This window comes from Lissotriton vulgaris, chromosome 10 (genome assembly GCF_964263255.1).
Source record: "Lissotriton vulgaris chromosome 10, aLisVul1.2, whole genome shotgun sequence".
NCBI lineage: Eukaryota > Metazoa > Chordata > Amphibia > Caudata > Salamandridae > Lissotriton > Lissotriton vulgaris.
Genome location: NC_141698.1, coordinates 174,989,439 through 175,015,791, shown reverse-complemented (window position 1 = coordinate 175,015,791; position 26,353 = coordinate 174,989,439). Strand labels below are relative to the sequence as shown.

At 46.9% G+C, this 26,353-nt stretch overlaps 1 protein-coding gene across 2 annotated transcripts in view; it reads left to right on the top strand.

Annotated features, from left to right (window-relative positions):
- LLGL1 (LLGL scribble cell polarity complex component 1) overlaps positions 1–26,353 on the top strand; it is a 542,661-nt gene that overhangs the window by 365,586 nt on the left and 150,722 nt on the right. For both annotated transcript variants that reach the window (XM_086940821.1, XM_086940820.1), the window contains exon 17: positions 2,389–2,672. In XM_086940821.1, the coding sequence (XP_086796947.1) occupies positions 2,389–2,672 (284 nt within the window). The remainder of the gene's footprint in view (positions 1–2,388; positions 2,673–26,353) is intronic.

Genomic DNA, 26,353 nt, shown 5'->3' with positions numbered 1-26,353 from the left:
TCATTGCCTCAGTTTACTCTCCTGGGCTTCGTGTATTAGCTTGAAAATGTACTTGGCAGGATAGCAGCTGGGGCCTCATTAACCCTAGATTGTGTCCTGCATTACAATGGCTTTGTGGCCTCTAGAAACATGTTCTGTTGCCCAAGATGGGCAAGCAGCCACGTAAACAAAGGTACTTGCGTTCTGAAAACACCAGCTGGTTGGTTCTAAGTAAGCTCTCCATACTTTCAAAAAATGTTGTGGTATTCTGTTGACTGCAAGAGGACTAGGTGTACATTCCTTAACTGTAGTAAATCCAATACTCTCACTCCATAGGATTTCTTTAATAACTCTTTTCTACTAGCTACTCATGCAACTACAGTGTTAAATTGGGCCCACTTGTTTGAGTTGTGAACTGTAGGTCAAGATATGCAAGAGAGCAACCCGAGGGAGTGAGGTAATCCTTGTATTTTATTTCTACTTGAACACTGAATGTTTCCTTGAAGGATAAGCAGGTGAAGGTGGATCTTTGTCATTGTTTTCGATAACTTTCAAAAAGAGTCCCCTGTTTTCAAAAGAACCCGAAAATCATATTTCAGCTTAATACAAACAAGTGTTAGGTAAAGTAATCTCTATGCTTCCAGGGAACATAGACATTGGACATGCTCAGACAGGAGTTGTAAACACCTTTCAGATGTCAAGTAGAGACCTCTGTCCACCAGGCTGGCCTTATCTGCTTGATGGGACACTGGCTGTTTTCATTCGGATTGATATCTCTGTTGTACCATATAAGTTATGTAGATGAAAGCAAGGTCCCCCAAGAAACTCATACAAGCTCCTTTTGTTCCTAATATAGCTTGGATTCAAGAAGGGAGGAGTTTGAAGAACAAATGAAGGGAAACTCTAAAGTTCTGTTAGTGTTGCAGTTCTTTCTAATATTTTAGTTATTAGATGCTACTGCCACTGTTTTTTATGTTTATAGTCACAGCTATACACATACTATGCACTAGGATAACATTTTGTGTTTAAGTCCTAAAAATATATTCTTAGAAGGTTTGGGTGTGTCTGTGTTGAAAGAAGGTTTGGAACCTACTACCAAGTACTCCAGTGCACCATCCTCACGTAATGCGCAGGTTGTTCATGGTTTGTAGTCCACCTGTCTGTCTCAAATTGATATGTTGACTAATTATGCGGTGCCAGAGGAACTGCAGATGCCTAAGCTCAGGCTGTATTCTGAATAAGTTTCAGAAACTTTATCAGAAGCCATACAGGGTGCTGAATGTGCAGGGCTGCTTTTTGTAAGATTCCTTCAGCACAATTTCCAGTTTTAGTGCTAGGCTGCAGGAGGTTTTCTTTAAGTCGATGATTGAGGTACCTATGTGAATGTTCCCTGGGGTGCTACATGTTAATTTGCTGCTAATGGCTCAATAATAACCTGAAGATAATTCTTTCAAAACTGGCCATTAAAGTAGTCTCAAACAAGGGTTGTGACATGTACCATATTAAATCATTCTAATGTAGTTCTTTACTTTGCCTCGCAACAGTTTTGTTGTGTTGGTAGAGATGGTGATCAGCTTCACCTAGGCAGTGTACTAATCGGGACCATAAACTTTAATCAAAATATCTCATTTCAGACAACCCAGTGCAGGATCCAGCTAGTGACCTATGAGCATAAGCAATACCAAAAAGGATCTGCAGAACTGCTCAAAGCTGCCAACTTATTGAAAACCAAGAGCAAGCCTGTCTCTCCCCCTTCTTCATCTGTCACACTGCAATGTGCTGCGTCCCATAACACAATAGCCGCACTTCGGTGGTCCTCGCACATAACATGGAAACAGATCCCACATACGATCAAAACCATGACCAAACACTTCCAACCAAATACGCTACATTTTGTAGAATGCTACCCATGTAGGCAAGCGCTTCAGCACCCCACATAGAAGTAGTAAGCACTCTATAAATATTACGGTATAAAACAATGCAACAAAAACCCGCAAATGGCTCCTAATACTTGAAAGCATAAATGTTCTACTTAGTACAGTATTAAGTACCTTTCGAACATCTTTGTATGTTCTTGCCTGGGCATCCTTCTGATGCCACTTGTCAAATTATCCTATTTTAATGAGAATTAAAGGGGGCCACAGAAGGGACACTAGTTTCAAAAGGCGGCTCTGTTTGTTTAGTACCTCAACTGTACAGATAGGATCTATATGTTCAGAGCAGCTCTGCAGTACTGAGGAATGTTGACTTCCAATGGAAAGTAGACCAAATGTCTATGAAGTAAGCTACCTACGTACAGTGTAACCAAATGCAATTGAAATTGTAGAAGTTAAGATTTAAAACTTCTTTAGTGCATGTTTGCAGTTCTGATGTTTTATGCATTCACTTGAATTTTTTTAACTCCTCCAGCTGCTCATCATGGACCCACGATGTGGGCAGGAACAAACTCTGGGTCGGTGTTTGCCTACGCGTTGGAAGTGCCTTCTCAGGAAAAGTTTTCAGAGCGGTCAGTGGAAGCAGTGCTTGGGAAAGAGATACAACTGATGCACAGAGCGCCTGTGGTGTCCATTGCAGTGTTAGATGGACGGGGAAACCCTCTTCCAGAGCCATACGAAGTGTCCCGTGACCTGGCAAAATCCCCCGACATGCAAGGAAGTCACTCAGTGCTCATTGCTTCAGAAGAGCAGTTCAAGGTAATTTGAGTTTAGCAGAATGTTGGAGATCTGGAATGAGCCCGGCATCCAAATTGTAGTGCCTAGACTGGTTTACCATGTGTACCAATAGTAGATCCATATTTTTGGTCTCTGACATGCTCCTGTGTTTTTGGATGATGCTTTGATATAAGGTTGAAGGACCTGTGGAGACTATTTTTATGCATTGGGATCAACAGTAAAGGTGTTTGTAGTTAAGCTAGGTCCGGTGAGATTTCGGTTTATGGTGTGTTACCATTGGGTACATTTTTTTTGGACTAACAAAAAAATGTAAATGATGAGTTCGAAGATCATCGAATTAAAGGATCCAGATCTTGATGACAAATATGATTCTGGGGCTATTGTGCCTTCCTAGTGCTATCCTTACACTCCCGGCCCGCCCCAATTATTCTCAACAGCGACTTAATATAAACTAGATGTAATGCTCTCCAAAAGCTAACTAGGAGGTATTCATTGTAGTGGCCTGAGTAAGAAGGAAAGCTCATTCATCTCCACCTATAAATCTAATTTTTTTACCAGTCTTTTTCAAACACCCCCGTCAGTCTGCTGTAACTGCTATTTAATTTCCTTAACTTTGATTACACTTCTGCAATCCTTGTTCATTGAAGTTAGATATCTTTATGCTCTACACCACTTTGTAGATCTTTCACTGTCTAGGGAAATATAATAGTAAGATACTGTGAAGTTATTTAACACCTTGGCTGCTATGTTTTTTCCCGCTGGGTGCTGAACTCTTTGAGATCCCATTGTTTGTGACAAAGCCAGCTCGTCATAAGCACAGGGCAGGTAAAGCCCATGACGAGCTGGCTTTGTCATCAGCACGGAAGGGGTTAATCCTAGTATTATGAAGCACACCTCTTCAATCATGACCAGAGTTGCATCATCCGAAAGAAACCAAGTCATTCTCAACAGCTGATGTATACAACTATCTTTGTTTAAAAAAAAAAAAAGTATTACTTTTTTTTTTTTGCTGGTCTAAGAAGAGCAATCAAAATTCTTTAAAGCGAGGGTGGCTTTTAGGGTTTACGTGTAGGTATAGTTCAACGTGTCACTTGCACTTTTATTGCACTTTACTTACTGTTCTTAATCCATGTAATAACCACGCGTGTGTGAGTAGAGAAGGGGAGGAGGTGACAGAGGTATTTTTTTTTATTACTATTTTTAGGCACTTCCAACTTAAACATAAATGTTACAAAGTTATCATATTTTTGGGGCTGCTTAACAGTGTGATCTCTGCCTATAACCCACAAACAGCCTAAATTGTTATAGGCATAATACAGAGGCTCAAGTAAAACCTCAGTATTTTGTTGCGCGAATGGGTGCAAGTAGGGCAAATTTAAATGTACCTCCAAAGAGCATAAATCTTAAAGGAATTTCAAAAAAAAGCTACTAATTGTGACACTCCTAGAACATAACATCTTTATAAAATGACAACTAAAGTGATCTTAAATACCCAATGGCAGTAAAGCCTGTCTTTCCAGTCTCTACTGCTTGCCCCACTTTCCAGAGGGCTTCAGCATCAACAGTAATGTGCTTCGCCTCATCCCACTCATTGTGCTGGGAGAAACCTTGAGCTGCATGATCAAATCTTCCCCCTCATTCTGCTTTTTTCCAGCTGTTGAAGACCATTTTGTTAATCTTTCGCAGGACTATTCAGGCAAATCAAATTGTGGCCCAGGCACTGCTGTAAGAAATATAGATATAGATATAGATATATCTATCTATCTATCGCAGCCCGTCCCGACATTGTCCGGGTATGAATTGCTGCCGGCCAGTAGTATATTTTTTTGTAGGATTTCGTTTTGATAGCATTTCTCATCTGTGACAGGCCTGTGAAACGCTCCAATTCACAGTGCACTGCTGATGCACTAAAGAGTGCGCGTTCAGTAGTGTGTGAACTCGAGTTTCCCTACTTTATTTTTCCTTGCAATATTATATAGCGCAAACTCGACAACATGGCATGAGCACAATTTACATTACAGAAGAACACATTCATTTGTGGTAGGCACGGGGAGACAAAGCGATTTGCCTGGAATCACAGGATGTTGAGCTGATGCAGATATTCGAATGTAGCTCCCCAGCTCTAAAGTTCGCAATTCTAGAACTTGTGGCGGGAGGTGTGTCTAAAAGTGTATGTCGATGCTGGCCATCAATGAGAGAGACCTGTGCATTTTTCAAATGGGTGGTGAAAAAATATGAGTATGTTGCTGGAGATGTGGGCCGCCGTGCCACCAATATACTTACCGGGGAGGGTAAACACCCATTATTCCGCAACTTTCTTTCCGCATACCATCACTCTGCATACTTTCATTACGAAAGTACCATGACTCCGCAATGCATGGCATTACATTTTATATGCTTTTACCACGCATACATTTACAACTAAATTCGTTGTAAATGCATGAATGGTAAAAGCATTTTTTTTTTAATGATTAGATAAGGTAAGTATGGGTAAAGGGGTATATGTTTTGGGGTACTGAGGTGTATGTTTTGGGGTGTTTGGGTATTTTAAGGGTTCAGAAATAGTTTTGGGTTATGGGGTACAGGGGTAGGTTTAGGGATAGGTATGGGATTTGGGGTACAGGGGTATTTTTAGGGTTCAGGGCTAGGTTTGGGTTTTGGGGGTTCAGGGGTATTTTAGGGTTCAGGGGTAGGTTTGGGTTTTGGGGTACAGGGGTATTGTAAGGGCTCAGGGCTAGGTTTGGGTTTTGGGGTACAGGTTATATTTCTAGGGTTAAGATGGGTTAGTGTTCTAAGGGTGGGGTATTTTAAGGAGTAAGGGTGGGTTATGATTATGGGGTGCAGGGGTATGTAAAGGGAGCAGGGTGGGATTAGTTTTTAGGGTGCAAAGGGTAATAAAATAATATATAAAAGTAATATAAATAATGCAATTTAAAAGAATAAATGTTTTAATTAAATAAAAAAAATGTGTGTGTGTATATATATATATATATATATATATATATATATATATATATATATATTCGATCTCCGTGATATCGTCAAGGCAGCGCCTGCCCCAAACAACACGGACCTGAACTCCAGTGCAGTTTCATTTTTGAGCTCCTTGACACGGAAAAGCCACTTTGTCTTATGCTGACCGAGACGTGGTTAGGGGAACTTTCAAATCCTGATGTTGCCATGGCCATCCCGCCTGATTATAATATCTTCAGGAAGGATAGAGCTAAGGGAAGGGGCGGTGGAGTGGCACTGGTGGTGAAGAAATGTGTGCCATGTGCTATTCTGCCAGTGGATGATATCCGTGGCTCCGAGGCCCTTGCCTTTTCCATCTCATTGGCTCCCTACCAATCTTTTAAAGGCTTATTAGTTTATAGACCCCCTGGCCTACCTGGAACCTTTTTCGAAGACTTTGACTCGGTTTTGCTGGGGCTGCCCCTGAAAGCAGAACACTGCATAGTAGCCGGGGATTTAAACTTCCGCATGGATGTTCCATCGGACCCGGACACCACTAAGCTATTGGAGGCTACGGCCCCTTTGGGCCTGATCCCCTATCTTCCGGGGCCCACGCACGACAAGGGACACACTCTCGACCAGGTCTTTTCGACATCTCCTCTTGAGGTGAAAGAGATTATCCTGGTGCTTTGGTCAGACCATCGGCTAGCTAAATTTGTGATCAGAGGCGCAGTTAAACCTTTCAATTCTGTGTCCCAGCAGCAGGGACGAGCTCCTAGGGCATACCATCGAGTGACCCCTGCAATGTTAGCCCAGGCTGCCCTGGATCACCCTTGCCCCCTCTCAGGCGACCTGGAGAAGGACCTGGAGTCTCTGCAAGCATGGCTTCTGGATAGGCTGGACGATCTTGCCCCGGTGCTGGCCCCCCGCCTAACATCGAAACGGGTTTCGGCTCCCTGGTTCACTGCGGCACTGTCAGCTGCCCGACAGCAGTGTAAGGTAGCCGAAAGAGCCTGGCGCTCACAATACGATCCAGTGGCTAGGCTGACCTATAAGATGGCGGTTAAGGCCTATCACCGAGACATTCGCCTTGGAAAAAAAGCCTACCTTGCAGGGAGGATAGAAGCCGCCTCCAACTCCTGTAAGGAGATTTTCACCATAGTGAGAGAATTCATGGCTCCGCGGTCCAATACTTCTCAAGATATGCCCTCCAAATCCTGGGCATTGGATCTTGCTAATTTTTTCACCAGCAAGATTAAACTTATCCAGGATTCTTTTCCACCGGTGGCGCCCGCGGGGCTGACTAATCCTGAGGACGATTTGCACCTTCTGGCCCCGCTAGGTCCGGTGTTGGCCGTTTTTCCACTTATTTCAGCCCCTGCTTCCTTAGCGCTCATGGGCAATCTTAAATCAGGGTCGCCCTTGGACCCCTGCCCGGCCAAATTTTTGGCAAAAATGGCGGAAGTAATAAATCCGCTGGCGAACCCACTCCTGAATCTCTCACTGAGCCAGGGAGTGGTTCCGCAGGCCTGGAAGCAGGCAATGGTCATTCATTTGCTGAAGAAGCCTGGTCTTGACCCTAAGGCTCCGGTCAACTACAGGCCTATTTCCTTATTGCCTGCTTTGACGAAAATCTTGGAGAAGCACGTACACACGGTGCTCTCTGATTTTCTGGAAACGCACGAGATTCTGCAAGCCACCCAATCCGGCTTCCGCCCGAATCTCAGTACAGAGACCGCGCTCTTAGAGGTTTCAGAAACCATTAAAGGGGTTCTGGACACTGGGGGCAAAGCCATGCTGGTGATGTTGGATTTGTCGGCGGCTTTCGACACCGTCCCCCATGATGACCTTCTCGCAAGACTCTATGAGATTGGCCTACGGGGGACGGTGCTCAGCTGATTTTCATCCTTCTTAGCTGGCCGCCGGCAAACGGTCTGGGCCTCCCCAGATTCCGCCGTGATGCCGCCTTTGGGTGTCGGGGTTCCACAGGGCTCCATACTGAGCCCGACCCTTTTTAACATCTTCATGACCCCTCTGGCGGCACTGGCGGAGTCGTTCGGGGCCCAGATCGTATCCTACGCCGACGACACCCAGCTCCTCTTCTCTTGTAAGAGAGGAGGAGACTTTGATGGAGAGAGTATCCGGGATTGCCTTGGGGCAGTTTTTAAATGGTTCCAGCTGAAAAGCCTCAAGTGCAATTCCGATAAGTCTGAGGTGCTCTTCTTCGGGTGTGCGACGGAGCCAGATTGGCAAGCTTGGTGGCCCAGTCACATGTTCCCTCCGTCTTGTTCTTCCCAAATTGCCAAGAATTTGGGGGTCAAGATGGACAAGGTTCTGACGTTAAGATCCCACATCCTTGGTGTGACTGGCACCTGCTTCGGCCTCCTTAAGATGCTGCGGAGGTTTCTACCTCTTCTGTCTGAGGAACATAGGAAGCTGACTGTGCAGGCTCTGATCGGCTCTAGGCTAGACTATTCCAACGCTCTTTACCTGGGCCTGCCAGAGTACCTGCTGCAGCGGCTCCAAGTTGTGCAGAACGCGGCCGCGAGGGCCATTTTTGGCCTTAACAGGCGAGCCAGTGCTGCGGGCTTGCTGCAGACTTTACATTGGCTGCCTATCCGTAAACGGATCGTTTTCAAGGCACTAACTTTGGCCTATAAAGCTCTCCATGCGGTGGGAGCAAAATATCTCCAAAGGAGAATTGCATTTTACCATCCCGCTCTCTCTCTCAGGTCAGAATCTCTGTTCCTGGCGGCTGTGCCACGAGTGAAGAGAGCCCGTATTGGTGGTCGCTCCTTCGGACTGCTGGCGCCGCAGTTGTGGAACACCTTGCCGCTAGCACTTCGGGGAGCTACCAGTCTACTTGCATTTAGAAAAGGCCTTAAAACCTGGCTGTTTACTCTTTAGGTTGTTCTGCTGTTTTCTTGTTTTTTTTTCTCTGTATTTCCTCTTGCTTTTATTATTGTTGTTGTGTTATGTTGCTGTAGGTCTCCTTATTCAAAAGCGCCGGGACACTCTTTTTGAGTAGCCGTGCGCTATACAAATACGAATATAACATAACATAACATAACATTTATTCAAATGCGTGCTAGTCGCCATAACGTTTCGGCTCTGAAGGAGCCTTGTTCACATATATACAAACATATATTTGATGTTTTAATAATGTACTTTTACAATGTATATGACTTTACCACACATGCATTTGCGTTATTATGGCATGCGTGATCAAGTCATATGCGTTGTAAAAGTTTTAGAAATGTCTTTGCGGAGTAATAGTCCTGCGTTATAAAAATTGCGGAGTGATGGTATGCGGGATGTTGGTTTGCGGAATATCATCACATATTACCGGGGGAGGGATAGTCCCTTTCTTGCTATTTCCGTGGAGGCGGGCCTTGTGTCCGGATGTGCGTGGCGCGAGGCCTGTGCGCAACAGAAGTGGAAAATCTCCAGTGTGCGCTTCAGACGTCACCGGAAGTTAAGGCGAGATTTCATTTTCTGCACAATGGCCCCTGTTTGCGCTCCTTCCGGCCCTTGGGAATAGCGCCATGCCTGACCTCCATACAGCAAAGCAGGTGCACGTCACTGGGAGCGTGGAGCAAGCACACCCGGAGCTGGAATGTACAGTACCTGGGAAGAAAAAACAATGAAATATTGGGCACAACGCTCGCTTTTTTTTTCTCCATAATCCTGCGCCCCAGCACACGCCCACAGCACAATGCAGACACGCCCACAAGGGACTACTTTGCTGGCACGGTTCCTTTACCTTTTAAATGTATATGGTGGGCATCTGCATAGCCTATGTCCTTCTGCTGCAACTGCCCTTTCCAACTCTGTATTGGATGTTGTGATTGGTGCTGCGGTTCCTGAGATTACCCGCCTCAAAGGTTTGGGCTCTCTCTTTATTATATTAGTGTAGATGTATATATCTCTCCCTATTGGTGATACCTAGAGCTGTGGAGGCCTCAATGCAACGGGCAGTGCTTACACTTGTTACTATTGTCTACTTCTGCTCACCGACTGAGTGCGCTGCCATGTAAGAGGGGGGCATCTCTCCGCATTGAAGATAGCGTGTCTCTGCAATATCAGTTACTGACTGGCACTGAATCTTAGGCGCAGCAGTGGCCTCTCAAGACAATGTTCCACTGAACTTTCGATTCGCAGCAAATGTTGCACACTCCTGTCTTCTGTTTTTGCCTCTGAAATATGACGACGTTGTTTTTCTATGAAGTCTTTTCAGTTTTGAGTGTGCAGTGAATGACCCATGTTTAGGTCCCCCAGACTCAAAGCACTAGGAAACTGCTGCACTTTACTTTTTTTTTTCACTATCCGATTCAGAACTATGTATGCTCTCTCGAAACTGCACACCAAGCAGAAGCTCCCCACCAGAACTGGCACAAAGGCACCAACACTGTTACGGAGCAACACACACAAGTACAATGAGCCACTTGTGTTGGGAGGGAGGTCACTGAAAACTCACCTTTGAAACTCTGTTCAAGTTGTAATAACAGATTTCCTTGATCGATCCGTCATAGGCCAAAAGGGAGAACCCAACAAAAGAAAGTGCTAGGCATGTGAAATTCTTTTTGCAAAAAGACTATTCAACACTCATGGGTGCCACAAACGGTGGACCAAACCGCAGTGGAGGATCAACCTGCGAAAAGGGCATTGACTTTAAGAGACAGACCTTGGGCACAAACTAGGCCACTGAAGAATTTCTAGTTCTGTAAAGAGAGCGAGAAAAGTCAGTCTGTATCCAAAGAGGTTCGGTGTAGCGCTTGTTTTGACTGCAACTCCAAAGTCAAAAAAAGAGTAATGGATAGTGACATGCACAGAGAGGGTGAACAACCGCCCACAGATTGTCAGACAGTGGAAGATACAAACTGACACACACTGGATTTATTGTGCCACAGTGTTAAAAGAAAGTTAAAACATCGGCTATGTGTAAATTGTGGCATTCGGCATTACAGTAAATGTGCTTTTATATAGGGCACGAATCACCCCCGAAAGGGTCTCAAGGCGCTGTGCACATACCGCTGTGGAACCCTTCCTGGCCTTTCCCTATGAGGTGCCCACTCCTGGGTCCCCCCAAGGTGAAGCCAGGCATCCTAGCGCTGTTGGGCCCATTGTGGAGATTAAGCAAGCTATTGCCCAGAGTTGCAGAGTGGGACCCATGATTAGAATAGGCACCGAGGCGAGAACTATCTGGTCCGGGAAATTGTGCCCAAGACCCACCGAGGCGGGAATTGAACCCTGGTCCGGGCCAGACCAATGCATCAGGGTCTGCCGTTCTAACCTTTGAGCCACACTTCTCCACGTGATGTGGCATTTTGTGAATTCCCAAGATCTGTTAAGCGGCTGTGACATTTCTCCTAGACTCTCCCTTAAAACTGTCCAGGAGTGAAGTGAATGTCAGATGTAGGCATACTTTGGTATTGGACACAGCAGATATAGTATGTAGGCAAGGTAACACCAGCTTACTTGCCGGTACACATGGCTTCGGACATCAGGTTTTCACCCTTGGGTCCTTTTGCTTCTTGTAACTGTCCCATTAGATAGGGAATACTTATTTGGCCTATAGTTCGTAAAGCACCAAAACATTAGCAAAAAGATGTAGAGATTGCCAAATCCTTTGGGCTGCTAAAACGATGCCCTTTGTATCCCCGAGGACAATCGTGTAGGCCAAGTTGAAGACCAAAACTGTCTTTTCAGTGCCATAACAAACTGACCAATAGCAGCAATTCAAGCAACCCTAAGAGTATGCAAGAGGTGCTCTTCGTAGTAGCACAAAATCATCCAAGAAGAGGTGCCAACTTTACGCAATGATGTGGTGCTAAGCCACCTTTTTACCCCTCCCCCCCACCTCACTAGAAACACGGCCTGGGGCAGTCAGGTTCTTTCCACCCTAGTGGAGTTAAATAAGCCCAGATCAATGGCTGCTTTCATCAGCATTTCATCTGTTTCGCATAGATTTTCACATAATGACCCTATACCATTCACCTAAGTTGGACAGAAAAAGCCAAGATAACCTTCCATGCCTATTGAAAGACATTGCTTCCTTGCTGCAAAAGTGGACAATCAAATGAGCACATACAGAACAAGGAAGGGGGCTTTCAGTGAACTTGTCTCTAAAAAGGACCGTGCTCTACAATCATTACTAGATGGACTGATTGTACAGCTATGTGACTACAGTATATTTCTGGATACATAACTTTCAAGAGATCATCCCACTCTTGCAGCAGTAAGACACAGGACCATGCTTGATCTCAAAAATTAAACTTGCCACGTGACAATGTGTTTATCTCACGACAAGCACATATGATCTGTGATAAGTTGCAAACATTACTGGTTGAACATTCTGCCACTTGGCATCAAATTGGCACAGATTGTTTAGAAAGCGTCAGCGTGTAGTGGTGGCACACGTATGCAATCACATGATTTTGTTTACATATATTAAAACAACTGATTAGTAAAGGGGACAACTAGGCAGAAATGTTGCAACCTCACTACTAAACTATTCAATCTTAAATTTAAAGTTCACCATTTAAAGTCCCATTTCAAAACACTATAAATTTGTAATTATCTAGGGGCCACAATACGTAATGTTGCAACTAAAGCCTATCTGACAAGGGAGAGAGTGTTTGCATTTCAGGGGTCCTTTCCATCGTCCAGATAACCTCTCTGTGACAGTGAGAAAGTTAATACGATTGTTCAGAAACGATTCTTTCATTCATGGCTTTGGTTCCTAATGCACTTCTTGACCTGCGATCCTTCAGAGAATGCATGGCACGTCCGCGCCACAAGCTGCTATATCTTTACAGGATCTCATGTTGGTGGCACCCAGGACACAACACTACCTTCATTGGCAGAGCTGGACAAATTTGTTACAGGGCAGATCATCCGCAGAACCACAACAGCTGGTGACTGGATGCAGCACTCACTGTTCTGTTTGGAGAGCTTAGTTGGCATGTATGATGATTCATAGCAAGTGGTCACACAAAGATGCCCAGTTGCACATAATTGTGCTGGAATTAGACAGTTCAAATAGTGCTTCATGTGATACATTGGCTGTTTTTTTCTGATATGTGAAAAACCTTTACAAAACCTAAGGTGGAGTCTGTGTTCTGGTACATTGTAGATTTTGGGGACTTGAACAGGGGTCATTCGCTGCACACTAGAAACAGAAAAAATGGTGTACAAGGAAAATATTGTCATATTCCAAACACAAAGCCAGGTGGTAGGAAAATGCACAACATATGAGGTACAAAAATACAAGCCACAAACAGATTTTTACACATGAGTACATTTTTTTTCTTTCTGCACAAACTGGAACAATAATAAACTGAAAACAGCAGAGGGGCACTTGTTTACTGTCTTCCATGACTAAGCCAACCTGGGTACATTCCATAGTATTTTTGTCAATACGCAATTAAGTCTAACATGACATTCTCTGAATAAATATTGCCAGCTAAGACATTAAGAAAAAAATTAAAGGACATTTTATCCTGAACATTAAATCTGCGTGTTTATGCTTTAGTGTCCAATATCCCAAGTCTACTGGTACACACTTGTGCAGTCAATTAGACCTTGACGGTTAGCCTGCCAGACCACCGGAGGGATGGGCCTCTGCTTTTTTGCCTGCCTGGCAGGAATCTAAGTGCCTAAAAAGATTTGGATGCTATGGTAGATGAATCTTAGGGAGAGATGTTTGAGCAGTCCCTCGCACCCCCTCACCCCCACCACACAGTAACAATTTTAGTCATTCTAAAACAAACTTCTGAAGTCGGCATGGCCATAATGTGCAAAAACATTTTTCTGTGCATGAGAGCCTCCAGTGACATTGCCCAGCCCTACTTCTCGGTGGGCAACCAGTACTATGACCTGGCTGCTGGACCTTCAACTCAAGGGTTTCCAATGGCGGGTCAACCTGACGCCCTCCCATCGAAAACCCTTTCAAAATGCTGTTAATCTCCTCCTTTTTTTTTTTTTTTAGCATACATGTTGTCTTCACTGTCATGCCATAGCGTGTGATAAACCCTATTCACCTCAACTGCTCTAATTTCAAGAAAGTTGACATCTCTGGGTCCAGAATCCCTAGCTATATAAAAATTGTGTCTTTGGTAACATCCTAGTTACATATTCATCTCTGCATAGGCTCCTTCATTCCTGTCTGGTGTTTCTTCTGTTGAAGCCCTCGGGATTGTACCTTGTATTAATGTTACTCAAAATTGGATGTGTAGTTGTTCAGCAGTTATCCTATAGATCCCAGTCCACCAGTCACTTATACTTTGCTATATTATTAAAATCCTAGGTTCCAGCGAAATTGCGTCATCATTTGGGGGCCTGTAACCTGTCTTGTGATCTTGTAGGCAGGTGATCCAGGATGGGGTATCTTACAAAAAGCCTAGCCTGGGACCCCCTTCACGAGGGTGTCTCTGGTTATCCAGTATTTGGGTGTCTTTCATAGATTCACATGCCTGAATCATTCCCCGTCGTCGAGACGGGAGCCTCCGGTAAATAAAAAAGTAATGTCCTATAGACATACATAGAGAAAATAGGCCTAAGGGCCTCCCCTTAGTAGCCTTTCTTTGTCCTTATGTAAAAAGGACCAAACTCTCACAGTCAGTCAATCAGCTCCGACCTCCCTCTAGAACCTTCCTGGGAGGAGCCTCAGTCCCTCAGATTTTCTACCGCACGTTGTGCTAGGGAGTCTCCAGCCTGAGCTCTCCTCAGGATTCCTCAAAATCATCTAACTTTCTTTGAAAGCATTCTCAACTCTTCAAGGATTACTTCACTACACTGTTCTGCAGTAAGTGTTTTCTTTCCACTACTTTCTTCCATGTCTGAATCACAGAAGAAAGCCCTTTTCAGGGCCTGCTCTTCATGTGGGAAGAAAAGGATCCATGTGGATGATAAGCATGACCTGTGCTTATATTGCCTTTACCCGGACCACGTCTCGGACAAATGCAGAATATGTAGGTCTTTCCCTAAAAAGACAGTGAGGGACAGAGAAGGGCGCCTTCTCATCTGGCTCGACAGGCTTAAGGATAGAGACACTCTGGAATCATCTGAAGGCAGTGTTTCCAAGTCCTCAGAAGTCTCTAAAAAGAGGCCTAGGGTGACTTCCCTTGGCCCCTCAGACACTCCTCCTAAGAAGGCACACAAGAAGTCTTCAGAGGCAAGATCCACCACATCTTCAGTGTCTGTTCAGGAAGATCAAACCTTTAAAAAGCCTGCTCCGTCATCTAGACATGCCCAGAGGACTACCTCAGTCACCACCACTGTGTCGACGACATCAGTGTTGTCGCCTTCAGCGTCGACGACGACGACTGCATCCTCGTCATCAGGTAGACCTGTCTCCTCTATTATTCTACTGACACCGTCGTCGACGACGAAGACCCTGTCGACGACTAGGACTACACCGACGATGACGTCGTCGTCGACGAGCCCATCATCGTCGAAGACACCGTCGACGACTAAGATACCGTCGACGAAGATACCGTCGACGAAGACACCGTCGACGACGAGCCGCACCGACGACGACTACATCGCCGTCGAAGTCGTCGACGACCAAGGTACCGTCGACCACCCCACCGTCGACGGGGACACCGTCGACGGAAGACTCGTCGTCGAACATGGCACTGTCTGAGCCATGGAAAAAGTCCAGGCTTGTGGAGGTGTCGGCCCTCGCGCTACCACCGTCGATGACACCCTCGACGACGACAGGGTCAAATGCTACGTCTGGCAAGACTACCAAGCTGCAAATTACCCCGGAAACGACGTCTCCGAGTAAAGTGGAAAAGCAGCCACCTCAGGAAATCTTCCAAAGTGAAGAATCTGAGGAGGATGACCACCTGGGTCCCGCTACTTCTATCTCGGACCTTAATGTCAAATGCCAAAGCACCGATGAGGAACAGGAAGAGTTCACTTATCAGGAACACTCCGTCCACACTAGTGTCCGCACGGAGGTCACCCCCGTGATATGCCTACCGGCGGCTCTCGTCAATGACCTCCGGTACCTTGTACAAGATTACAAGCAACGCTTCCCGGAGGCGGACAGTGGGAATCAGACACCTGTGGTACATACTCCAGCGTCCGCCCCGAAACAGCCTCAACCTCTCCCTCAAACCCACCGTGACAAGGCCCAACCTCAGGTGGTGGACTCCTCAGACGAAGATGAGAATGAGGAGGAGTTAGAGGAAGGAGAGGTCCAGGAGGTCCACTCGGACCACGACGAGGAGAATGAGGATGTAGCGTCATCCCCTGCTTCACCACAACCACGCCAAGCGGAATCACCGCCTGTGGACATTGGCGGCTTCCACAAACTTGTGGAAAGGGCAGCGAAGAGATTCCATATGGTCGTGGAATCAACTGTAACGGAATGCTTCTTGCACGATTTCAAAGAGCAGCCGCAAAAGTCGACTAAATCTATTCCAATTATAGAGTTCTTATGGGAGCAAGGCAAAAAATTGATGACACCCGCTTCTGTGCCCGCGGTGGTTCCACGCCTGGACAAGAAATACAAAGCCCCACTTACAGCGGCGGCTTGCCTCAACGGACAACCCAAACCTGATTCGGTAGTTACGCAGGCGGCCCAGAAGAACTCCCGCAACCCTTCCTCACCGCTGTCCGCCCCTCCAGACAAAGAAGGCAGGAAGCTTGACACGATTGGGAAAAGATTCACGACAACATCGGCCATGACCATCAAGGTGGCCAACTCCATCGCCTTGTTGGGACGTTACAACCGCCAACTTTGGGAAGACATCGCCCCTTATGTAAAGGAACTGCCTGACGCAGTCCAGGGTGAAGTCGAGGCTCTCCTTGTAGAAGGTCAAACTTCTGCTGCGGAAATAATTGACTGTGCTATCGATGCAGCCATGACTGGCTTCCGTCAGCTGGCTGGAGCTGCTGTTCTGCGCCGTCAAGGGTGGCTGAAAGCGACGTCGTTCCGCCAGGAGGTACAAGCGAAGGTGCTAGACATGCCCTTCGATGGCCAGCATCTTTGTGGGGACAAAATCGACGAGGCACTGCAGACCATAAAGAAGGACACCGATACTGCCAGGGCACTGGGCACTTTGCAGTCGCGAAACCAGTCCTTTCGAGGCAACCGATCCAGAGGTCAGTCCTCTTATCGAGGTTCCTATCAGAACAGGTCCTCGTATTCCTACAATAACAAGAACCAATACCAACACAAGCAACAACAGCAAGGTCGTCAGTCTTCATACGGAAGATCTAACTTCAGAGGCAAGAATCCCAAGAGGGGCACTGGCGGCCGCCAGTGACCGATTACTCCAGCCAGTCCTACCACCCTCTCCATCCTTTCAAATTGGAGGAAAGTTGACCCATTTCCTCACCAATTGGCAACACATCACCACGGACCGGTGGGTTCTCCAAATGATACGATTCGGCCATTCTCTCGAATTCACCACAATCCCTCCCAATACACCTCCCCAAAGGCGAGCGCACAAACACCTACGCCTGCTTCTCCAGGAACTTTCTGTCATGTTACAGAAAGGAGCCATCGAACAAGTTCCAGCATCCTTAAAGGGGAAGGGGTTTTATTCCCACTTCTTTCTTGTACGACAAAAGGAGAAGAAGTGGAGGCCCATTCTAGACCTCCGGGCGCTCAACGCCTTCCTGCGGAGCCAATCGTTCAGGATGGTGACGATCCAGGAGATCCTGGGCACTCTTGAGAAAGGAGATTTCATGACATCCTTAGATCTCCAGGATGCCTATTACCACATCCCCATCCTCAAGCGCCACAAAAAATTCCTGAGGTTCGAGGTTGCAGGCCGACATTATCAGTTCAAAGTCCTACCGTTTGGCCTCAAATCCGCGCCGCGGATTTTCACAAAGTGCCTTGCACCGGTGGCGGCCTTTCTACGTCAGCTGGGTCACCAAGTCTTCCCCTACCTAGACGACTGGCTGGTAAAAGCACCCTCACCAGAAGGCGCGGCCGAATCCTCCAGCGCCTGCATAAATCTTTTTCAGAAGCTGGGATTAACCCTCAATCTAAAAAAATCCTGCATTATCCCTACGACAAGAATTACCTTCCTCGGGGCTGCCTTGGACACAGAGTGCACAAGAGCTTTCCCCTCGAAGGAAAGGACGGACAAGATATTGTCCCTAGCCACGGCTGTGGCAACAAAGACACACCTCAAAGTCCGGACTTACACATCCCTCCTGGGAATGATGTCCTCCTGTACACTTCTCATCCCTCACTGCAGACTCAGGATGCGCCCGTTGCAGGAAGCTCTCACGAGTCAATGGACACAAAGTACTGGCTCATTCGAGGACATTGTACGGATAACACCAAAAATGACCAGAAGTCTGCAATGGTGGAAGAGTCGCAAAATCTAACCATTGGATTACCGTTTCTCCTTCCGGCGACACCTCTGGTGATCACCACGGACGCCTCCCTGGAAGGATGGGGCGCTGTTCTCCAGGACCTTCGGATCAGCGGCAAGTGGGACGCACAGGAAAAGCTGCTCCATATAAACCTCTTGGAGCTGAGAGCTGTCTATCTTGCTCTACAGGCCTTCCTACCGGGCATCCAGAACTCCCCAGTGCTCGTCAAAACAGACAACACCACGACGATGCACTATCTCAACAAACAAGGGGGAACGCGCGCTCTCTCTCACGCGAATCGCAGAAAATCTGGAACTGGCTGGTGATTCACGGAATCCAGCTCAAAGCGGACTACGTACCTGGAAAAGACAATACCATCGCGGACGCCCTGAGCAAACAACGATCCCTCTCCCACGAGTGGGAACTGAGCGACAACGCTCTGGCTCACATCTTCTCTCAATGGGGAGTCCCAAGAATCGACCTGTTTGCCACCAAGGAGAACGCCAAATGCCCAAACTACGCAAGCTGGCGTCCCCAACAAGGGTCACTGGGAAATGCTTTTTCCATCGGTTGGTTCAGCGTGTTTTTCGTACGCTTTTCCTCCGTTTCCGATGATCCCGAGGCTCCTCAGGAAGATGAAGGCGGAACCCTGTACACTGATACTGATTGCCCCGTTCTGGCCGAGGCAACCCTGGTTCTCGGATCTGCTACGGCTTTCCATCAGGTCTCCGATTCGTCGGAGACAGCATCCGAACCTCATAACGATGTCCAACGGGCAGGTACAGCACCCGAACCTCCAATCGCTCAAGTTATCTGCCTGGCTCCTGAGCACAGAGAGTTCTGTGACCTAAACATCCCACAGGACTGCAGGGAGGTCCTGGCAAAAGCGAGAGCGGACAGTACAAACAAAACCTACTCTCTCAAGTGGAAAAGGTTCTGCATTTGGTGTTCAGCCCAGGGCCTACGACCGCTCGCTGTCACCCCTGAACAGATATTACCATACCTTCTACATTTGGCACAGTCGGGACTGTCACATGCATCCATTAAGGTTCACCTGGCAGCTATCTCTAGGTTCACCAGAACTTTCACAGGACCTTCTCTGTGGTCAAGTAGGCTTGTCAAGCAATTCCTGAAGGGGCTCTACAGATCCTTTCCGAGGCCTCGGAAAGTCCCTCCGACATGGCAACTGAATCTGGTGCTCAACCAACTCATGAGACATCCGTTTGAACCCATTCATCGGGCATCTATCAAATACATCTCCTGGAAAACTGCACTCTTGCTCGCCTTAACATCAGCCAGGAGAGTGAGCGAGCTTCAAGCTTTGTCAATTCAGGAACCATATCTGCAGTTCAGACAGGACAGGGTGGTGCTGAGACCGAACCCTAAATTCATACCTAAAGTGCCTTCAGACTTTCATCTCAACGAACCAATTGTCCTTAGGTCCTTCTTTGCGAACCCTTCCACAGCAGCAGAAAGAGCTCTGCATTCTTTGGATCTCCAAAGATGCCTCAAGTTCTACCTGGATAAAACTAAGGCCATCAGGAAATCTTCACAACTGTTCGTGGCATACAGCAGTCCAAGAATGGGCCTGCCTCTCACGAAGCAAAGCATCTCGAGATGGATCTCCTCGGCGATTGCATTCTGCCACGACAAGGCCGTACGGCCTTTGACTGATCATGTTACTGCTCATTCCACCAGGGCGATGTCCACGTCAGCAGCACTGTTCGCTGGGGTGCCAATCTTGGACATATGCCGTGCGGCGACCTGGAAGTCACCGCACACTTTCTCCAGACGCTACTGCCTGGATATCGAACTTCAGAAGGATGCGGCAGTGGGCCAGGCAGTGCTTCGCCATCTCTTTCAGTGAGGTGAGCCTTCCTACATCCCGCCATCCAGGTATGCACATTCTTTGCTCTTGTGGTATTTTACTTATGCTATCATTCCATGTTATGTGATAATATATGCATTGTCTACCATGACTGCAGAGCGACATTACTTCACAAATGTGCATATCTGATTGCTAGCTATTCTGATTCAGGCATGTGAATCTATGAAAGACACCCAAATACTGGATAAGAAATGCGTTACTTACCTGTAACAGCAGTTATCCAGTATTGGTGTCTTTCATAGATTCACATGCAACCCTCCCGCCTCCCCTGGAAGGACTCGCATCCCTCTCTAACAATATTACGTCTACCTAGCTGGGTGCGTTACAAAAATCTGAGGGACTGAGGCTCCTCCCAGGAAGGTTCTAGAGGGAGGTCGGAGCTGATTGGCTGACTGTGAGAGTTTGGTCCTTTTTACATAAGGACAAAGAAAGGCTACTAAGGGGAGGCCCTTAGGCCTATTTTCTCTATGTATGTCTATAGGACATTACTTTTTTATTTACCGGAGGCTCCTGTCTCGACGACGGGGAATGATTCAGGCATGTGAATCTATGAAAGACACCAATACTGGATAACTGCTGTTACAGGTAAGTTCCTATCTGTTGTACACCTCTCTTCAGTGTCACTCGAGTTGTGTTCTTAACAGACTCACACACTACGTTCAATCCCATCATTCCGATATGACATCATTTGCCCTGTAGCTTCTGACTACTTTAGAATGTTCCCTTGATGTGAAAACGCAGTGTTCACTTTGATAAGATCCTAGGCCAAATTCGTTCACCCAGAGGTAAAAACAATCCGGAATCTGGCTTGCGCACAGATTAAGTCTAAAATGAAAATGTAGACCCAGTCTCACTGCAGCCCAAACTCAATCCTGCTAACTAGCTTCGTAACCCATATAACCACACAGGTTTGCTTCCAGACACTACTGTAAGAGAAAATCCTGTGTAAGAAGAGCATTTTAAGAGGGTCCTTTCTCCAAGGGTAGTGCTGTGACATGGGGTAGGATGGATGTTCGCTGACTGGTGATCTACTGGTAGGCTTGTGTACGCCAAAAAGAGTAAGGATGCTTCTGCAAACTTTGCCTTACCTACCTGGTGTTGCTCTTAGTTTGTACAAGTCTCCTAGCCAGTAGGACCGCTCCATTTCTATTTGCTGACTAGCTACTGCTCCCCTTAGTGCACAGCCTTACAGCAGAAACCATGCAGTTAACTGGTCATGTATTCCCTCATACTGACCTTTCTTTCAGAACTTTTAGTAACCGTGGGCGGTCATCCGACTATTCAGCAGCTGTGGGTGAAAAAACTGCCAGACATTTTAAACATTTCCTGACTTTTGGATCTTAAGACTTCCTCTGAATGTATAGTAGATGTTTTGCTCAGTGTGAGGTTCAGGCCCCCTGGGATAGGGGAATGTTTTTGATAAAATAAAAAACTTTAGATGTTACCCAGAGGCTATCCGATTTCCTATGAGAACCTCAAATGTGTGTCCATTGTGTTAACACCATAGGTGTGCTTCCATATTTGTTTTTCCTTATGCTTGTTTACTTCTAGAGAATTGCAGCCAAAAATGTTTAACCTTAAACTCTTGAAGTGCATGAGCTTTGACAGGCGTATTAATGTATCCAGTTGGACAACGGTCATGCACTTTCATCTAGATGTTGGAAATAGCTATTTTCTGGTGCCCGTAAGGATGATGGCAGTTTATCTCTGGGAGATGATTTGATAGGGGTCCTCTCTGTGGTGAAGAGCTCCAACGAGATGAACGCACAGTGCTCCCGAAACGGAGCGTACCCCACATTATGTGCAAGCAGCATTGCAGGAGGTGCAGTTGACATAAAGTGGACCGTATGCATGTGATCAATAATGGAAGATAAATGGGTGGACATCTTGTCTGACCGCAAATAAGGGCTAGGCTTTTATCACATGCCTGGTGTGGGTCGGCATTAGACATGTTACAATTGTGGTTCACGTTCTAAGCATGGAAAGTTCACTGAAAGTTTCAGCTGTGAGCACAAAATTAACAAGCTGTTGATTTCATTACTCTTTTTTTTTTATAGCCTTATTTTTTTTTGTTCCCAATAAGATTTTCGTTTATTGGGGTAGTTGGTATTTCGTGGCATAAAGATTTAATGTGATGCTATAGTTCCTATGTGTGTTTTTAGTTGTGTATGGTAATCCTGTGAAGTACACATGCTGGGGTTGTAAGGCTTGAAGCAGGTTTACAATGCTATAGGGCTACGGATGATGTAGGCCACATTAATAAACACTTAAAATAAAGAAATCTGGATAGTATGGGATGTGTGAATGACCAGCACTAGCCGTGTGAAGAGCAATGTGTCCCAGAGTAAGGAACATAGTAGAATTACATAAAGGAAGGTTCTTGGGTAGGAGCGGATGAGTGTTAAGTCTGCCAAGTGGACGAAGAGCAATGAATTGATCACTGTGAATATTGCTAACATCTGTTTGCTGTCTGGCCTACAAATACCCAAAGGGAGAGCTGGATATAGTGGGTATTCGCCATATGGTTAATTGAGGCTTAGCGTAGGAGCAAATTTCACTTTTTTTTTTTTTAACCGAGTGTTCGTTTTACCCTAAATTACTAAACTGGGTGATAGATGAAACAGGGCCTAAACTTGAACAGTCCGTCGTCGGTGATCCTGTTATTGACCTTGGGGTATTGTTACATATATTCATAATATCCCAACTAGGGGATACACTGAATTATAAATGTTTAATGGTTTCAGCATGAAAGTAGTCTCAGTTTAGTACATGTAAAGTCTCCACTCAGTGAAATTGCTATTAGCTTGGGAAGGTTGTATGGCGTTACCACGCATTCCGTTGCAACGCGAATACCTTTACCACATATAAGCCTTTACAACACATACCTTTACAACAAATGTTGTAAATAAATGATAAAGACATAATAGTGGAAAATAAATGATAAAGGCATAATCGTGGTAAAGTGACCCCTGCCTTGAGTCCTAAAATCGTTAACTTGCTTCCCCCAGTTGTTTAAAAAAATACTGCTCCCCTGAGCCCTAGAAGCGGAACCCCCCCCCCCGGCCTCCTGCCCTTCTAAAAAGTACCCCACAAATGAGCTCTAAATGCGGACCCCTGCGTGATCCCTCTCCCTTCTAAAAACCACCTCTCCCTTAAGCCCTAAAAGCAGTCCCTTGCTTGATTTCCCCCCCCCCCATCCCCCACCCCGCTTAAAATGTTTTTTTAATACATACGTAAACCCCAGGCCCAGTCCCGCTTGCCGTTTCACTACATCAACTCCTCTCATGCTCTTCTGATGCGCACGTCGTAAAGAATAAGCGGAATGGTCTTGTTTCCTCTAGTGACACTAATAGCCTTCACCACCCTACCACACATATACCTTTACAATGTATACCTTTACAATGTATATCGTTGTAAAGGCATGCGTGGTAAAGGCTATGAGTGGTTACGTTGCATGCTTTGTTATTCATGTGTGGTAAAGGCTATGCATGGTAACAGCTGCTTTGTAATGGCCGTTTCCCGCATGGCAAATGTAAAAATTCCCATCTCATATTAATCCTTCAAAGACGCTGCATATGTAATGTAATGTAATGATGTCTTGTAAAGCGCATGAATCACCCCACATGGGTTATCTCCGCGCTGTAGACCGCTGGGGAACCCGTCCTGGCTTTCCCTGTGAGATGGTCTCTACTGGGTATCTCCAAGGTGAAACCAGGCATCCCCGGCGTATGTGGGGGGCCGTTGTGGAGATGAGGCAAGCTAATGCCCAGAGTTGTCGAGTGTGATCCCTGGTTAGAGTAGGCACCGAGGCGAGAATTATGGAGTCCGCTGACCCTAGTCCACGACCCTGCCGCGTCGGGAATTGAACCCTGGTCCCGGGCCGTCCTCTGCTTCCGGGTCTGCCGCCTCTAACCAGTGAGCCACACCACATATGAGGTCTGTTTTCTCAACAAAAAGGTTCCTACTTCGTTAATAGTGAATTGGTTAGAGGTTTCTGGCATTGTAAATATTAAAACCTCTTTCATGGTGAGAGGCCAGGTCCACACCAAAGCGTTCTAACTTTCCCTGAAGAGGAGGACTAGGTGCTCTGGACAAAATTGCCTTTCTTATCAGTCCATGCCAAGAGTCCTCATTTTGTTACCTTGCCAAGCGCTGTCTGAAGTTTACATTGTATCTTCAATCATAGATCAAAACAAAATGAGACCATTCTTCTCAGATTATTGTATGACCTTTTCATTGCTTTTCTTGTTTTTCATAATGAACTTATTTGCCACTCTGCTTCAGGGCCGTGCACAGGCTAGTACATGAATGGTAGGCCCAGCTGGATTCTCCTGAAAAGTGCAGGAACAGAAATGTATTTAGCTCTCAACGCCTTAGTTCAATAGCTCCCCAGTATTCCTTTTCATAGTGGCCCTATCTGCTGTTTTTTGTATTAAGGCCGCACCAGTTAGTCCACAGATATTGATTTTGTGAATTTGCATTTAATCACCCGATTGTAATAGTAGAATGGTCCCCTTTACTTGTGCGACCTCTCGATTAAACACTTTCCAATACCCTAGGTAGTGATTTTAGCACAGGTCTTGATTTGACTCCTGAGCTTCTGATTGAAAGCTAGGTGGGTCCCATTATTGTGGCTATTTTAGTAGTAGACTCGGCAAGTTTATGATGGCACTAGAAAGAAGAGCAGTTAGTGCAACGTTTGCATAGCTTAAACTGGGTTTGAGGTGGGGAAAAGGTCCTCTGCAATTTTCACCTTAACTTGCTGTGCGACATTGTCTCCTCACATGCAACAGCTGCAGATCTAATTTCTGATCATGGTAAAACAAGCAACCTAGGTTATGTAACTTGAACTCCAGTTTGGTCCGAATGCTAAGCCTCTTCCACCCTAGAGAGGGAACAGAGATGGGTCTTTTTGTCCTGAAACCCATGGCTTATGTTGTAGTGATTTTCTCAAACAGTACTGTACGCATCTTCAGGTTGGTCAAATTTTGTTTGAAAACATTAGAAAGATTGCATGTAGTTAGAGCCTCCATTGCAGGCTTACCGATTAGCCTCAGAAGTCAATATTGCTTTCAATTCTTTTGGCACTGAGGTGGCTGTGATTGATTGTTGGACAGGCCTCGTGAAAGGGCCGCTCCCTCCCGGCATAATAAGGACCGAACACCGGCTCTCCCGGTGTCACCAGAAGAACCACCCCGGCAACCCACAGAAGCAACCCGCAACCCGTCCCCAACGGGACGCCTGCTCCCGAACACCCAGACATCGGCCGGCCCGGCCCACCGTCAGCAGCATTGCCCCGGCCCAGCCGCCATCTTGGACACTGCACCACGAGGCCGCGTGGCCTCAGCTCGACCCCAACCCTGGGCCTGGCCAGGCCCCGACATCGAGGCACCACCATCCACCCAGGAGGTGAAGAGACCACTTGGCAGGTCAATGGGAGAACGGAGTGTCGATGGCTCTCCCCCGCCAGGTGCTGATCGCCCCCAGCCTCCCCGGGCGCTGGCTCCACCCCCCTGCTGGGTGTCTGGACTCCCTCATCCCGGACCTCCCGACCTCCAAGAGCGAGGGTCCCGAAATCAAAGGAGGCCAGACCTATAACTGGGGCAGCTCCAGAGCAGGAAGGCAGTTGTATCCTGGAGTCGAGAGACACCTTGAAGAACTCATCCTTGACGGACTGCTGGCGCTGCCGCAGCCCTGCCTTGTGAATCATCGTTCCTGCCTGCTGGCGCTGCCGCGGCCCTCTGCAACCTACACCTTCGTCGGGACCTGCTGGCGCTGCCGCGGCCCATCCTTGTGAACCATCGCTCTTGCCTGCTGGCGCTGCCGCGGCCCTCTGCAACCTACATCGTCATCGGGACCTGCTGGCGCAGCCGCGGCCCTTCCTTGTGAACTATCGCTCCTGCCTGCTGGCGCTGCCGCGGCCCTCTGCAACCTACACCGTCGTCGGGACCTGCTGGCGCTGCCGCGGCCCATTCTTGAGTGAACCATTGCCTTGCCTGCTGGCCCTGCCGCGGCCCTTCTCAAATGAGACTTATCATCCTAGCCTGCCGGCGCTGCCGCGGCCCGACCTTCCAGAACTCAGAGCTCGAGGATTGTGAGCTACCCATCTTGCCACCACCGTACCAGACCGGTACAAAGACTGTCCCGCTACCTTTTCCCCCCTCAGAGACTAGAATTGAGTGGACCCTCGTGTCCCGATCTCACTGTACCGTTTATAACCTTGCTTCAAGAATCGTATATAAAGACTTGACCTCATCCTTGTGTGTTGTCCATCTGTGGGGGGGGGGGAAGTTACTTGTCTGTACGATCGCTGGAGACGGCCCTCATCCGAGGCCTCTGCCCCTGTCCTCGGCCGACCCTCCGGGTCCCCGTCTAGCATTGATTATTCAGCGACTATATAGATACTGGAAAATACCATAAACTAGGTTGTCATTGGAAAGTTATATTTTGGTTATGGTTGACTTAGTGCGTTTTTAGGTCTCGCCCTGGCGAAAGCGCGCTCTCGCCGTTAGACTGT